General features: G+C 34.4%; 1 protein-coding gene across 22 annotated transcripts in view; it reads left to right on the top strand.

Annotated features, from left to right (window-relative positions):
* Window positions 1-17,109, top strand: part of LOC129802161 (hemicentin-2) — a 150,630-nt gene that overhangs the window by 34,023 nt on the left and 99,498 nt on the right. For all 22 annotated transcript variants that reach the window (XR_008751775.1, XM_055847760.1, XM_055847761.1 and 19 more), the window contains one exon: window positions 3,449-4,153. Coding sequence is in view for 21 of the 22 variants with exons in the window: in XM_055847760.1 (XP_055703735.1) it covers window positions 4,057-4,153 (97 nt within the window). In the remaining variant the exon portion in view is untranslated. The remainder of the gene's footprint in view (window positions 1-3,448; window positions 4,154-17,109) is intronic.

Below are 17,109 nucleotides of genomic sequence, written 5' to 3'. Positions count from 1 at the left end.
CTGTCCAGAAAAAAAAAATGTCCCAGCGATAATCCTAAAATTTCCCCCAAAACACATTTTTTTCCACCAGGGAGATGTAACAGCTCCAATTTTCATATTTTTCCCCCTGAGTCTCCAACAGAACATTCTGTGGGCGGAGGATGGAAAGTGGGACAAAAAAGGGTGAAATGCAGTAAAAGTTTAATGATCCATTTTACATGATATTCACCCCTTTCGCTGTTTTCATCTTCCCACCCACACACTGGGAAAAAAAAGCTCTCCCCGGAACGTAAAACAAGCCAAAAAAAAGCTCCATGCGTGTCACTTCATTTCCTGGTTTGAGCTGAATGAGGGAGTACGGAAGAGTAGATAAAATTACCCAAATATGTCTTGTTGCTTTTCCATCAAAATCCTGTTTTTTTTTGCTCTCAACCCAGCTCCCTTCAAAACAAAAGAGCTTACAGATCCCTGGTTTTGAAGAACAAAGAAAATTCAATAAATTCTGAGGTAGGATTGAATTCTCAAGACTTTAGAATTTTTTTCTTTGGCCCAATAAATTGAATTAGTCCTTTGAAAATAATGCTATTTTGTTTATTGGACAAATTGAGCTTTCAGTCAGAAAGCTTCTGGTTCAATAAGCTTACAAGGTGAGATGTATTTGTTTATTTTGCTCGAAGTTAGAAGAAAGAACATGTTTTTTGGAATTAAAAGGTCACAAGGCATACTCTAAGTCTAAGTACATTTTACATGCTACGATTTTCAATTCAATTCAATTTGAAGTTTATTTCATGCATAAAGATACAATGCTGTTTCTATTTAAAGGCCTCTACACATTGGGAGCAATTTTTGTCAAAAATTGCATTTTTGATAGAATTTTGACGTTTCTGCCTACAGCTCTGCAGCCAATTTCCTTCAAAAAAGCAATTTTTGACGAAAATTGTCCTCAATGTGTAGACACCTTAAGGCTATACAAATTCAAAAAAGATTTTTTTTTATAAAGTAACTCAAAGTTTTAGGAAAAATTAACTGCTTCGTTCTAAAACTACTCCACTGTCAAAAACATTTCTTCAGCTTCTAATCAAATAAAAATCCTTATTACATTTTGTCTAAAAATCTTCAAAACTTAATGGTTAAAATACCAGAAGCCAAAATCATGAGGATTCAAAATTCAGTAAAGCCAAAATCCCGAACAGATAGAAATCGGGAAGGCCCAAATCCAAAATGCCTCAAAATACCTAAAGTCAAGATCATTTAAAATCAAAATTACGAGAAATCGAAATTCTGAATAAGCCTAAATCCTGAAAGCTACAATCCAGAATCAGTGGAATTTCCGAAAGCAAACATTTCTAATTGGATCGAAATTCTGTCAGTCCAAATCCAGAAACTGATGAAATTCTGAATGGATCGAAATACCCTAAAAACAAAATCCCAAATATGGCAAAATCTTGAAAGCTAAAAGCTGGAAATAGGGCGAAATTCTGAAACACAAAATCCCTCATGGCTCGACTTCCTGAAAGCCAAAATCATAAAGAGCCAAAATTATGAAAAGTCAAAATCCTGAACTAGTCGAAATCCTGCAAGATATAATCATGTTAAGTCGAAATTGTGAAAAAACAAAATCCTAAATTTTACAAACCAAAAACCAGGTTAGGTCAAAATCCTGGAAGCCATACTCCAGAATGTATTGAAATACCGAAAGTTAAAATCAGGTTGAGTTAAAATTCCGATAAACTGAAATACCAATTAGGTCTTAATCCTTAAAGCCAAAACTCAGAATTACTCGAAATCCCGCAAGAAAAAATCAAGCAGAATCAAAATTCTGATAAGTTGAAATACCCGGAAGCCAAAGTCTAGAATGACTCGAAATTCCGGAAGTTTAAATCAATAAATTTCGAAAAATCAAAATCCTGAATATGCCTGAATCCTCAAAGCTAAATCCAGATTAGGTCAAATTAATTACTAAAAAAAAACCAAAATAGAAAATGGCTCGAAATACGGAAAGCCAAAATAAGTAGAGCCAAAAAAATGATAAGCCATATTCCCGAATGGGTCGAAACCTCGAAAGCCAATATCTAGAATAAATCAAAATCCTGAAAGTTAAATTTGTAAAATCGAAGTACCGGAAAACAAATCCTGAATGAATCGCAAGCAATACCGAAAACCAAAATCAAGTGGAGTCAAAATTCAGATAAGCCATAATCCCGAATCGGTTGAATTCCAGGAAGCCGAAACCCAGAATGACTCGAAATTCCGCAGGACAAAATTAAGTAAAATCAAGATTCTGATTAATGAAACTCCGAATGGTTTGAAATTCTGAACGTTTAATTCAAGTGAAGCCGAAATTTCGAAAAACCATAATCTGGAAAAAACTAAATTCTCAAGGCTAAATCCAAATGAAGTCGAATAACCAAAAAACCAAAAACGAGAATTATTCAAAATACCCAAAGCCAAAATAAAGTAGAGTCAAAAAATTGAAAACCATAATCCCGAATAGGTCAAAATCTCGTGAGACAAAATCTAGAATGTCCCGACACTCCGAAAACTTGAATCAAGTACAGTCGAAATTTAGAAAAACCGAAATCCTGAAAGCTAAAATTCAGAATGTATCTAAATACCGAAAGCCAAAATCAAGAGGAAATATAATTTCGATAAGCTCAAATTTTGAATGGATCGAAAAAGCCAAAACCCAGAAAGCCTCGAAATCCAAAAGTTTAAGTCAAGTGAAGTCGAAATTCCGAAAAATCAAAATCCTGAATATGCCTAAATTAATCTTTGTTTATCGTTTACTCATTTTCGGGAATAATAAAAATTAATTTTTAAAATATTAGTAAATTTATTAATTTAAATTTTATTTATTTTACTCAACTTTTATAGGCTATAGAGTGACACACTACTCTGTGTTATTTGAAACACGAAATTTGAACACTTATCTTTATCGAAAAACGTGATTTATTGAAAAAACGTCATATTATTTACATTTTATTTCATACATTAAATAAATTTAAACATTTAGACAAAAATGTCAGTGGGGGTTCCCTGTCAAAGAGGTGTTCTTTCGACCCTATTACACATATTATTGTTTTACAATTTTTTGAATAAGTCCTAGTCTGGACATTTGGATAGGTTTTCCCAGGGCGTGACACGAATTCATAATTATTGTAAAAGAATCAAGTTACGGTGGTATTTTGATGAAAACTAAACATGTTTGTTAGTACTTTACTGTTCTCAAGTGCCTCTGCATTATCGACTTTTCTTTGTGTTGGTTTCTGTCTCGACTGTTTTGCTCAGTCCCTGCCGAGTTCCAAAACCTCCAAATAGTCGTGACAGAAACCAACAGAAGCAAAAGTCGAATATGTAGGAGTGCTTTAGCATGCTCTTCCCAATTGCATCACGGGATCCAACATTTTAAAAATATTTTTCATCTCTGCCCTAAATAATTTTTTTAAATATTTTTTTCTTTCCCTTCCAGATATGCAGTTGGCATTTTAACGACGTCTTCAGTGAAATCTTGAGCAAAAGCCAGGGAGTATTGGGTTTTGAGGATAGAAGGTGAAATATAAATCACACTGGAACATTATGGCATCATAAGTAATTCTATTCGGTTACAAGCAACACTTTATCGAATTTCCTCCGTTAGAGTATCAATTTCAAAAAGAGAATATAGGTGTTTGGTGACTTTAAGATAAAACATTGAAAAGTTGATGGTTTATTCAGTGAAATTGTTGCATTTAATAGTTGCATTTTGGTCTACTTAAAATCTACCACTTTCGGTAGATTTTGCAAATTGATAAATTTCCCAACTTTTCCACACATTCTCACCAAGGAAAAGATAAATGAGAAAGATCCCCAGAGTGAGGTTGTGAAGTGCAGTGTCGTGAAAAATTAGTGTTAAATGTCTATATAGTAGATTAAGATAAATCTCTTACTCAGTGATGCTATTCAGCTAATTGTTGAGTCAATTTAATTGAGCAGAAGAAGAGGAAATCATCCACTGAATATTTCCTTTAAAGTGTGTGGAGTTTTTTTTTCTTCAATCTCCTCTGTGAACGTGAAAATTGTGTACTTAAGGTCTGAAATATGCAAGTGAGACGAATTAATTGGAGTGAAAACCACTGGAGCTGGATTCTTTTCACATTCACCATCATCAATTTTTGGTGTGGAACAAAATGTGAAGGTATGTGACACTTTTTTTATCCATCACTGCAGTTCTTGCTAACTCAATCGATGGCTCTACTTCGAGGGGTGTGCAACTACAGAAATATATATGACATTTTATGAAAAGTACATCAACATTTCCCATAGTTGGTGACCTTAAAAAACAAAGTATTCCCAAAGAAAAATGTTTTCGTCCTGAAGCAGATAAGATTTAGTTTACGTTCGAAAGAATGTCGAATAATATTCGATATCGAAAGTTAAAAATGAGTAGGGCAGATTCAGATTCAAAAACCTTTCAAAATTACTATGAAAACTTTTTGTTGCTGTTTCTCTCTCGCGTTTTGATAATTTCAAAACATTTATCAAAAAATCTAAATGCCATTCATAATTCTAAAAAAGAAGGCTTCCTAGGACAATTTATGTGTTGAACTACGCTAACTTTATGGCTAACTCTACTTCAACGTAATAAATTTGAATTGGGAGACGCTTGAAGACATCTTTCTGGAAAATCAAGCCACGCGCCTTACAGGACGAAAATATATTCGTTGTCTAAAATACCCATCTGAGGCTAACAAGGGTCAGACTCCTGACCAGTGCCTCTCGATTCATCGTCTCTGACTTCTCAGACCGAGTCTCTGACTGACAAGTTAGTTTCTGAGTTCATCTCAGGGGGCGCTACTGTTAGTCGGGTACCAACCAACTTAAACGGGAAATTCAATATTAAATATGCTTCAATCTCAACGACGTATTAATTATTTTTGATAATACATCGATTAGTGCGTTTTTATATAGCACAGTATTCCTTTGAAAATGTTAAAATTATTAAGAAAATCATATTGAAAATTCGTAAAATTGACTGTATGAAGTATACCTGAAGTGGGCGTGGTCTAAAATTGTTTCTGTCAATAAGTTTCAAATGAAATAAATTTTACACTGTATTCAAGCAATCTTTACACTTTTTTGTGAATTTGTATCATTTTGAAAGATACAAATTTCACTTGAGGGAAAGGAGGTAGCCTTATTGTATGGATTAGGGTATTTTCTAAGCAACACATTGTTCCTTTGACAATCTTAAAGTTGGGAGAAAAGTTAGACTTGTGAGAATATTGATCAGCAGAAATCGGGCACCAGTAACACGATTGATTGGGGTGAACCAACAAAGATAACTTTTATCGAGATTGTAGTTTAGAAGACATTTCAGGATGAACTGTCAGCTCAGAGAGAGTCTAATGTCACCGAAAGTCAGGTTCTCTTTCGGTATTAAAAATATGACATCCTTCACCTTCTACTCAGAGGGTTAGCCCTAAGAACAATGCATATAGTGTACCCAATCAGTCTTTGGAAATCAGAATAACGGCAGGGACTTTAACTGCGGAACTGGTTATAGGTTTGCAAACTGCAACTGAAATTACCTAAAACTGACTGTAGTACATAAGGTGGGCGTGGCCAAAAATTATTAAAGCCAGATATTTAGACTTAAGGATAGAATTCATGTAAGCAACCGATATACCGGTGACTGATAAGCAGAATGAGAAACAAACAATTCATGCTAAATGAGGGATCTGAATGGGCTGTACATTGAGTGGGTATCGTCGTACCGGTCGTACCAGTTGTGCCCAATATTGCCTCCTCTAGCTCTCCACCGGTCTGGTCTGCCAAATTCTGCTCAATTTCTTCCACCTTTCCTTTTCCTAACCTACTCGTCCTGTAGCATTCTGAAGCCTATGTGCTCTTAATACCTCTGAGTATTGATTTCCCTTTCTGACTTATTAAAAGAACTGAAGATCGTTCATAATCCTTATAACTTGGTTTTTCCGGGGGTCAATTTTCCAATCCGAATACTTACTCTACGAACCAATAGTTTTCTCAAAACTCTACCTCTGTAGACCAACTACCCTTCAGACCCCATGACCTTAGACTATGTGATCGCTATCCTTGCATTTAAAAGTTTTCCTATCTACCTTTTCCCAGGAGATAACATCTGAAATAATTTCTCAAAATGAAAAAATGCGGTAAATAGGATGGGTGCCTATATAATGCAATTTAATTGTGTTTAATATTTCAGCAGAGTTTTACAAAATTAACAAAGAACAAAGAACAAAATACTCATGGTTTTTTCCGAAGGTGTAGGGGAAAGCGTGCAACCTTCGAACGATTTATGCCTCGCACAAATCAGTTTTTTCAATGTGTTATTAATGATTTTGGCTCATTATAATTTTATATCTCAATAACTAGTCCAATGCCTCAAATTCAGAAAAGAGATTTGAGTGAAATCCATAAGGATCATAGAGAAAAAATTGAATTATCCGAAACTTGAGTCGTCCGAAGGTAGCGCGCTTTCCCCTTACACTCTTCTTGTAGATGAACTTAGGCTTCCTCCTGTTTTAAATTAACGACGACACAGCGTTATGACTTTTCTGACTCCTAGTTCAACTTTCAAGACACTTACTGGTTTAGATAGAATATTCACATTGATCTCGTTAGTACTCCATGAGTCTCCTTCGTTTACCTCAGACGGCGATCCAACATTATGATCTGTGGCTGCTGTGTCATTTGACTTTTGACCGATAGGAACCCTTTAAATCAAACAATTGGCAAGCCTTCCGTGATAATATTTGACAGAATACGTTTAAAAATAAAACGATTCTTAAAAACTATGATTTTAAAAATCACAATGAATAGTAAGAAATTTAGAAATTTGCACAAGTGAGTCTAAAAATTAAAAGTTATCATTTTTTATTAAATTTTTACGTATGATCCGTATGATCAAATGTAATAAAATGAAATATTTTTAAGATTTAGTTGAAGTCTAATAAAAGTCACGATCAAATTTGCAGAGTTACTCGCCCCTCGATATTGCAGTGAAATAAATTTATGGTAAAGGAGATGTGTGAAAATGTCCTAACCTCTATTTTCCTGCAATTTCCATGCTAAATCATGTAGAAAATTGTGAAAAAAAGTAACCAGAAGCTCCCATGAGGTGATTTTCCGTAGAAAATGTCGCAAATGAATTAAATTAGAGCTCCTCGTTTTTTTTTCTGCCTTTCTACCCCCATCAAAAAATTAAGTCAACAATTTACAAGAGTGATTTGCATTTGAAAGTTTCCTGGAGGAAAATTTCAAGATTATCGTCCATTTCATGGGAGGGTCATAAAATTAACTTAATCCTTTTTCCACCTCCATCATCATTTCCCTTGAGAAAATTTCTTTTGGCACTGAGAAAGGCCACGTTTCGGGACATTCTGAGTCATTAAAAAGAAATTGTGGAATTCTCATTAGAGCATGAGAGGGAGGTGGAGGAAGATGGCCCAAAAAGACAGACAGCCGGAGATTGGGCTTAAGAGGAAGAGATGGATAGGGAATGAAACTGTCCTACCTGTCTTCAGGTAACTCTAGACCATCTTCCTGGGATTTTTTTTTTGTTGTTCACTGATCTCTCATTTCATCATAATTCTCCGTGAATGGCTTTTATGTACTCAAATAGCTATGCTCGTAATTTGATCATTTTATTGCTCAAGAATTTCCCAACGCACACAACCTCCACGGGATGTAATTTAACCCCATCCTCCAGTGTCACATTAACAATTGCTAATGACCCTCTTGAGTGCTCTTTTTGCTCTGGAGCTCAACCAAAAGCATCATTCATTCCCGAAAATTCCTGAATCAGTTTTATGCAAATTTCAACTTTTTCACAAATCACAAGAACAATCCGGACTGAAGGAGAAAAATATTCTTCTGGAACACTTCCAATTAAAAGTAATTAATTACCCGAGTAAATTTGTACAATTTACCATTTAAATCACATTTTTCTCATTTGATAATCAATCTTTTAAATTATTTTGGCGTATTTTCTGCCCTCCTACTTCTTTTTTGTAGTTATCACATTCATAAATACAACCTATAACAATACAAGAAGAAGCAAAAATACAAAAATGCGATGAAAACAATTACGGAAGATGATTAAATAAATCATAAATGATAAAATCAATTTCCAATTACATTATAATCAATACCAAAATAGAATAGGATTCATTACAGAACGGAATTGATACTCATCATTATTGGAATCAAATTAGAACTAAAATGAAATGAAATATATCTGTTTAATTAAGATGAAACAAGTCCTGGAATTAGGCAAAATAAATCCCAGGAACAATGAATTAAAATTACAATCAGTCCTGGCCCGAATATTAGAGATACTTAAATGAGATAGAATATTATACTCAATTGTAATATAATTGATCATGAAATTGGATAGATAATATTAAATATTAAAAACGTTATAGTTTGGGATTTAATTAGTTGATCAATTAATACTAAAATAAGGTGAAATATATCCTTTTTAATCGTGATATAATCAATCCCAAAATCGGATAGAATCAATCCCAGAAAGGTATTTTAATCAATACCACAATATAATAGCATGAGTTTTGAGATTCAACTAAATTCCTGATAATTAATAGATTCTGCAAGTAAGTAAAATCAATCCCAAATTGAATCATAATGATACAAGCCAAAGATTACATTGAATCCCACGAATCCCATAATTATGTTAGACGCAATTCGAAATAAAGTGGGATTGAATTTAAAAGAAATCAAGAAGGAAATTTGGCTTACAACTCTGTTTGGATTGAATTTTTTGCTTAATGCAAGGGAGTAAATGCTCAAATAAAACCAGATTTTTGATTGAGATATAGGGTAAAGTGATATAAGTTGGGCATGGTGTTACAAGTTGGACAATTCGCCGGTACAAGTTGGACATGGCTTTTAGCTGGGATTCTTTACAATCTCAGCTTTTGTGGTCCTAGGTGAAATCCGACCTAGTCAGATCGGGCCCAAATTTTGTATGTACATGTTTTGACACTCATAGATCACGAATATCATATGCACTAAAAATCGATTTTCGTGGACGTAAGTCCCGTCCCGTTCCGTCCGTCGCATAACCACTTCTGGAGAGAGAACGGAAAGAGATATCGACAAGTTGTTTTCCGAAATGGTTAAATATCGATGGTTGGCTGATGGCTAGAAGTAGGTGATGTCAGACCCACCCCCGCACCCTCCCATCCCTCCTTCCCCATTTTGGAACACTCCCAAATTTTATTATCTCAATAACTCAGCCCTTATAGCACGGATCGATCTCAAATTTTCGTATGCTATAGCTGGGTTTAACTCTTTCGCGTCTTTAGGGTAATGTCATGACTCGGGGAAAAAAGTTTTTTTGGGTATTTACATTAATTGAAATCTATCTGTTCGTGCACGACATCATAATAGAAGGATGTAAGATTCTTGGCTCATTTTCTCAAGACTCCAGTTAGATTTCAATTAATGTAAATAGCCAAAAAGAAACTTTTTTCCCCGGGTCATATACGACCCTAAAGACGCGAAAGAGTTAATAGCTTTCGATCGATACCAAACTTAACCACTCCGACCTCCCTGACCCGAGCTAAAGGGCGTCAAAAATTCTATTTTCAAATGGTTCATCGAAAATCGATTTTTATCGATTTTTATCGATCGAAAATCGAGATTTAAAATCGAAAAATCGATTTTCGATTAATCGATCTCGAACACTTCGAAAACTAGATGATGCTTTTTCCTTAAATTGTAGTATGTTGTAGCTGAGGTTGAGACCTTTCCAACGGTGGGTCGCACTCCTCCCTCGATGTTCCCCGACCCGAGCTATAACCAAAAATGTCTTGCCCGGACTGTATTTTCTGTATTTATGAAGGGATTTCGATGAAATTTTAGCATATATTGTATCTGAGAGCAAGATGTTTCTAATAATGGGTCCCACCCGTCTCTAACCCAGCCCACTGTACCCCGACCCTTACTTTATCTATATGGACCGGACTCTATCTCCAATGTTTATTAACCGATTTCAATGAACTTTTCTTTCTTTTGTTGGCCTTCCCTACTCAGACTATTTAAAATAGAAAATGACCAGTGATAAGCCCAGATAAGCTTATGGTAGTTGAGATTCATTACAGTCGACCTCGAAATTCGTGCAACTCGGAGTGATTGCAACTCGGAATGCGTGAAAATTCGATTGCGAATTGAATTTTGAGAGTAAAGAATCGCGTCGAGTCAATTTTATCCATTTCGACCGCCAGTTTACTCGACGCGATTCTTTATCTCCAATATTCAATTTACAATCGAATTTTCACGCATTCCGAGTTGCAGGCACTCCGAGTTGCACGCATTTCGAGGTCGACTGTAAAGAATTTCAGCTACCATAAGCTTATCTGGACTTATCACTGATTTTTTTTTAAAGTAAGGGTGCGATCAATCGCATTTTTCGTGAAACATGGGAGAAATTTAGTCAAGGAGGCTTGGGATCGTACAAAGCATGGACACTTTCACCTAGTTTTTTAAATGTCTCGGAAAATTTCTTTAATTTTTTTCTAATTGAAAATTTTCATAAAATATGGATTAGGTGTTAATGCTTGAAAGCTTAAAAACAAATAGAGAAAATAAGATACTTTTTTAGTCTTCATGACCCACGTATCCCTCTTAAGTAATTATTCAAAGAGACTGGAAAATCCTAAAGCAAAATGTCGGTTGAATCAACAAATGTGCTATCTGCTATATCGTTGATACCCGCATTTGTCAGAAGCAAAGGCAAATCAAATGCTGATAGTACATTTGCTGATCCACAACATCAAGATATAACAAATATGATGGAATAGTAGGTATAAAAGGGGTAAATTTTCTCTATAGAGAGAAATTTAAATAAACTTTTAGGAAGGATAGGAAATAGGACCATCACCATATCCTCAGATGAACCATTATAAATATTAGTGTTTGAATCTGAAATTTTGGGTTAGACAAGCATACCAAAATTCTCAATGGGTAGGTTTCATAAGGACGTATTTATCCCCTACAGCTAAAGTGGAAATAGTGGTGCACAAGAGGGACATTTTTCAATAGGATGTAACTCTCCTTCCGAACAAATTGAGGTATATTGTGACAACGTCTTGTCCTCCTTGGGTATTCTTTTCTCGAAGGCGGGATATCATCCCATTTGAAACACTCAAGAAAGAGTCTCTTTGGAACTAGAATTGAGCGGATGTGAACGAAACGGTTCGCTGCAAATTCAACTAACATTTTTCATTCTCATTTGTGTGCTCTTCGCATTACAGCATTGTTCCGTGAGGCACATTGTTGTGAATGCAGGGAGAGACAGCCTTCCCCAAAGTGCTGAATATATAGTTTCACCAGGAAGTTCCGCCTTCGAGAATTCCAAAAGTTACTGGCTTTCTTTCTCTAGCCCGAAGGAGGCAAATATATAGTACATCAAGAGGTTAAAAAAGTAAAAAAAAACATACCGATTTCTTTCGATGCCACAGATCCATTTTCAAAGTTTCAGTGGATGTGGGTGAAACCTTGGGCAAAGGATGTAAAAGTTTTCTTGGCCTGCAAACTTTATTCACTCTCCATAACCCCGGTGTCACTTTATTTATTGTTTGGCAAACTTCAGGAATTTTTATTTGGTGTGATTAAATCTGTTTCGAGTGATTTTTCTCTTGTGAGCACAACCGGAAAGTTGATCTGCATTTTTCACGCAGAAACTTCCCACGATTCTTCCGTGCCAAGAACATGCACATATAAGAGAATTCTCTGAAGGCATCTTGCATAAATTCTTGTCCAAAACTCCTTCAACTGTGACCCTATACTGCCGATAAATTACGCGTAAGAGACTGTGGTAAAAAATTACACATGCAATAGTCCAATTAGGGGACATTAGCAAGTCATTTGTTTGGTCTCTCAATCCTCTTTTGTGGTTCTTGTCTTTTAAACCATTTTTCCACGCTTTTATTCATCGGGTGAAGTGTTGGTATTAATGAACTTTTGTATCGTTTTTGGCGGTTTGTTTTGAACGGATTACACTGAAATTATTCAAATTCAAATATTTTGCTAAGGATGGGAAAATTAAGCGAAGGTTTCTAATTAAATTACCATTTTATTTCTGAAACGGAGAAAGTGCATAAGATCATTCAGTTGTAAAATTTTTTAACTCTTACACGGGCAACAGATTACAGGTTTAATTTATTTTCTATAGGTTCTAAAATTCAGAACAGCAAGTAAAACCTCTAGGTTTTCAAAGTTTGAATAATTAAATGTCTTTTATTATTTTAAGTGAAACCGTATATCATGTACTTTATAATCAAAAGAATTATTTTGCTGAATTTTCATCGGTTTCCCACTAACTAGGCTATCTCTCGGTTTAAACCGAAAAATGGATTAGTCTGTGTCTGATGGAAATATATTCTAATCATTATTTTAATTACAAAAACATTAAGCCGTTTATCGGCTTAGATCTGTCCAGCATATTAGGTTTGAAGCCTGTATAAAAAATTGTAAATAATCTCAGCTAACTTAGAAATATATGTGTTTATTTAATTTAAATTTTGAAAATACAAAATTATAAAGAAAATAATGTTATAATGTAGGCACTCAATGGGTCAAGTGGTAGAGCACTCGCTCTATGATGCAAGTGTCCCGGGTTCGAACTTTAGGTCACCAGGAATTTTTCTGGCGTTAAAGATGTTCGGATTGCGTCTAGTGCACCAAATTTCGGTCGGCTTACAATTTCGACCGGCTTGCAATTTCGACCGGCTTGCAATTTCGTCCACTTTTTTGTTCCTCAAGTTTCCATGAATTACTATTATCTATTACTATTATTTTAGTTTTATTTATTTATTTTATATATTAGAACGTCTTGCACTTAGAACTGAACTCAGAGATGTCAAACGAATTTTGTCTTACAAATTCAGACATCTCTTACCTTGGGCTTTATTTTCGTTTTGTTTCATTAAGTTATGTATATTTTGCATGATGTACTTTGATTTTGGCATTCCAATATTAATGTAATTTTCTTACATTTGCTTTGTGTGAGAATTTTTGTAATTTTTGTAAACATATGTATCCTATGGATGTTTGGCATAAACAACATATGAAGAAGCTTTTCCACTGTTTTGCTCTGGAGGTTGGGTATCAACGCTAAGACGGCGATGGACGCTGAAAACTACAAACTTACTAGTTGTAGTTTCCAACTACGATGGTGGATCTGCCATTTGTCTTATCTGATAGTTTCCTTCTCCCTATATTGCCCGATAAGATCATTTAACACGACAGAAAATTACCGCCTAAGAAGAAGCATTTGAAGAAGAAGCATTTGAATAAGAAGTAAAATTTCAATAGACTGAATGGTACTAAATTTAAAAGTTGGTCCAACGCCATGAAAAGATAAATTCAGTCAGTTGAAATTAAAACTGGTCAGTTTATTAATTTAAAAGGCAGTGGAAACAAGAATGGAAATTTAATTTGGTCAGAAAACGAAAACTGTCTAATGGAAAATAAACTTTTGATTAGTAAAAAAGTCAATTTTGACGAATAAAAAATTATATTTGATTATCTTAGAACTTATTGAACAATGCATTCATTATGCGTAAGTTTTTTATATTTTCTTTTTGAAAACATTTTAATTTTAATTTATTTGGACACTTGGAAAAATAGAAAATTAGTAGATCGATTAGACGGTGAAACATTTTATTCGTCAATAAATAATTTCAAATGGCCAGTAAAGAAGTCAATTTTGGTCAGTTACAAGTTATTTCTTGGTCAGTAAGTAACTAAAAAATACTGATCATTTCTTTCAAATCTAATTGAGAGTGTCTAAGTGGTTCACATTTCTTTTTAATTTTATCTCTTCCTATTACTATTTTTTTATGTAGGGGGAAGTGGGGCACCTTTGAAATTGGGCTTTTTCTCATACTTTTATAGATGGAACTGAGCTATAACACAATGTTATTTAGCTTCTCAATCTGTTCGTGCAGCTAAATTATATCACAATAAGGCTCAATTTTATTTAAAAATAGGTAAAAAATCCCAATTTCAAATGTGCCCCCCTTTCAAAAGCGCCCCACTTCCCCCTATAACCAATTCAATATTTTCGTAACCGGAGTATCTTACATACGCAAATTTTAAACGTTTTAAACACATTTTTCTGAGTAAATAATAATGTAGGAATTAGTAAATAATCTGAATACAATTTACCAATATTTTTGAAGAGAACTGGAAAAAAGTTGGGCTGCGTAAAACAACTTTTCGGCAACAATTCAGCTTTGTTTCAAATTTTAAACGTATTTATTCGGTAGTTTTTAGTTTAATTTCCAACTATAATTGTTTTGAACAGAATTGAATTGCATTTCACTCATACCTGTAATACAATTGCTTTTTTCCATAATATTAATACAATATGATGAATGATCTGAAACATCACAAAGTTTTATTAGTTTACAACGCATTGTTTAGTAGTTTCTGTTATGTCTTACACGTCTAATGTGAAAGAAGAAGTAGGGCGGTGCCTTTCATCATTGAAGTTCAATTTGGTTATGCCAGGAAGGGTTAACTGTGTAATTTTCTTTGGTAATCCCAAAGGTCCTTGGCCGAGATATGATCCTATGTAGGAACTGAAAAGTCCTCGAAATTCAATCCAAAGTGCATGGGAAGTGAATTAATTTTCATTCTTGAGAGTTAATGAAAGGATCTGAGTTATTGTGTGACAATTGCAACATATTGTCCCAATTGATCCAGTGAGAGTGGAGAAGAAGATGCCTATCGGAAACATTTTCAATTGAGTCTCTTGGTGGTGAGGGAAATCAATCAAATGAGAAATTCTGCAGAGGAAATTCCATGCAAATGAGTTGGGGTATTTGTGTGGGGGTGGGTGCGGGTATGAGCTTTCAGGGGAATGTGGTTTGCACAGTGTTTTCGGAAATCTAGTGAATTATTTAGTAATTTATGGTGTTTTCGTGAAAACCACATTATCTGGATAGGATAGAGGCTCATATTGGCATGACGAGGGATGTTCTGCAAAAAAAAAGAGTCACATAGAAAATAGCCACATAATATCATAATTATATCCATGTGCACATATTGTGGACGAGGGTGAACTGAATGGCCATTTGTGTACTTCAGTGTATATCTCATAGCCGTATCATTGCATCCCACAGTCGCAAAATGTGGGTGAAAATGCTATAAAAATTCTCTCGAACGTTCTTTATTCTGTAATGCCCTGTGTGATATTTCAAATCCTCCTTGTGGAATTGAAGACTCTAAAATTGACTTTTTTTTCTGATCAATTTTCATCCTTGTAAAGTTACTGAAGAAACATTTTCTATATCACTTCACCAAGAACTAGATTTGTGTCAGAAATCGTGACATTTTCCTTCGAGTGATTCTTTTAGAAAATCCCCTTGTAGAATAAAAATATATTTCATTGTTTAAACTTCACTAACAGAGAGTTGCGTACCGTCGTTGCGGGTGACTTTGCACGTTTTTTCGCTGTTTTTCAACTTTACCCTCTAAAAGTGGATAGTTAAAGTGAAGGGAGGGGGGTGAATGGATAAAATTATTTGTATTCAGTTGTTAATGAATGGATTTTGTGCCACTAATATTAATTTTTTAATATTTTACCATGTTAAAAAAAATTAAAAAAAAAGGCTTGCGCTTGGGATAAGGTGCGGGTGACTTTGCACTTTTTAATGAATACTAAAAAATCAACAATTTCTGGTAATAAACGACAATTAAGATCTTCAGTTCTAAGGGTAAGATGCACGAGATCTACAAGATGACGTGGTCGCCATCTTGATTTGACGTTTCTGTCCGCCATTTTGAATAACTGTCAAACCCTAAAACTGCTCCGATTTGGTTGAAATTTTAGTATGTTGTAGCTGATGTCAAGACCTTTTCAAAACGTATCTATGTTCCAGTCTACGTCAAGTATTTACCCAGATACAGAGACTCAAAGTTTAAAATTTTGTAATACTCATATTTTGGCGGTCTTTATTTTTTAATCTTCAATATTTGAAACCTAAACGAAATGCCTCAGTAACCATTAAAAATGGTAGAGATTTTTATTTTATATATTTATCTACTCTAACATAATTTAAAAAAAAATAAACGAAAAGCACATTTAATTAATTTTTTATTTTTCATCTTTGCGAAAACAGTTTATAGGATTCTCAAATAATGCGCTGTTATAAACAAAAACATTACTTTTCTTTTTATTTGTTTGTTATATCTCATCGCCTAACGATAGCGCTGTCTTTTTTGTGATGGTTTTGATAAAAGAAGCTCCTCGTTGTTCTGTATTCATGAAAGTGTCAAAATTTTGAACTTGGAGCCCCTATATCCAGACAATCACTTCACCTAGGTCGGATTTTATATATGTTCTGAAAAGGCCTTGATATCAGCTAGAACATACTAAAATTTCAGCTGAATCAGATGAGATTTTTGTTTTGACAGTTATTCAAAATGGCGGACAGAAACGTCAAATCAAGATGGCGACCATACCATCTTGTAGATCTCGGTCATTTTATCTTAAGTTCCCAAAAAATTGGATAATTTTTAGCCAAATACTTCTATAATAAAGCTTTAGAAAGACCATTATATGCAATTTTATAACATAAATCATGCGTTCTTAGGAACATAATAGCGAAAAAAAGTATTTGAATAAAAATAATCAACAAAATCGAAGTGGATTATTCTAGCCAGATAAATTTAGAATAGATTTGAGTAATTTACTACTCTGAAATCGATTTTGGAATTGCCCCTCCAGATAACTTTTTCACGGAGCCGTTTTTTGACAAAATACCTATATTAGCACTTCATTGACTATTACTGAAACTATAAGAATCCTTTTGAGGATCATTGTACCTTACTTGGTACATAACATATCCCTATATACTTTGACATGGTAGACCGGATCGGCGAACACCATCAGTAAGTGCTAGAATTTAAGAAAGTCTTACAGACAGCAGAGTGCAAAGTCACCCCCCGAGTGCAAAGTCACCCGCAACGACGGTATGTATTTTCTCGATTTTGAGATATATTACCTATAAACAGATATATTCCAACTTCTCTTTCCTCAAAGAGTCAGACTTTATTTACGGATTAAGGATTAAGGCTGTTACG

The sequence above is a fragment of the Phlebotomus papatasi genome, chromosome 2 (genome assembly GCF_024763615.1).
Source record: "Phlebotomus papatasi isolate M1 chromosome 2, Ppap_2.1, whole genome shotgun sequence".
NCBI lineage: Eukaryota > Metazoa > Arthropoda > Insecta > Diptera > Psychodidae > Phlebotomus > Phlebotomus papatasi.
Note: the sequence above shows the minus strand (reverse complement) of the source record. Positions and strands in the feature narration are given on the sequence as shown.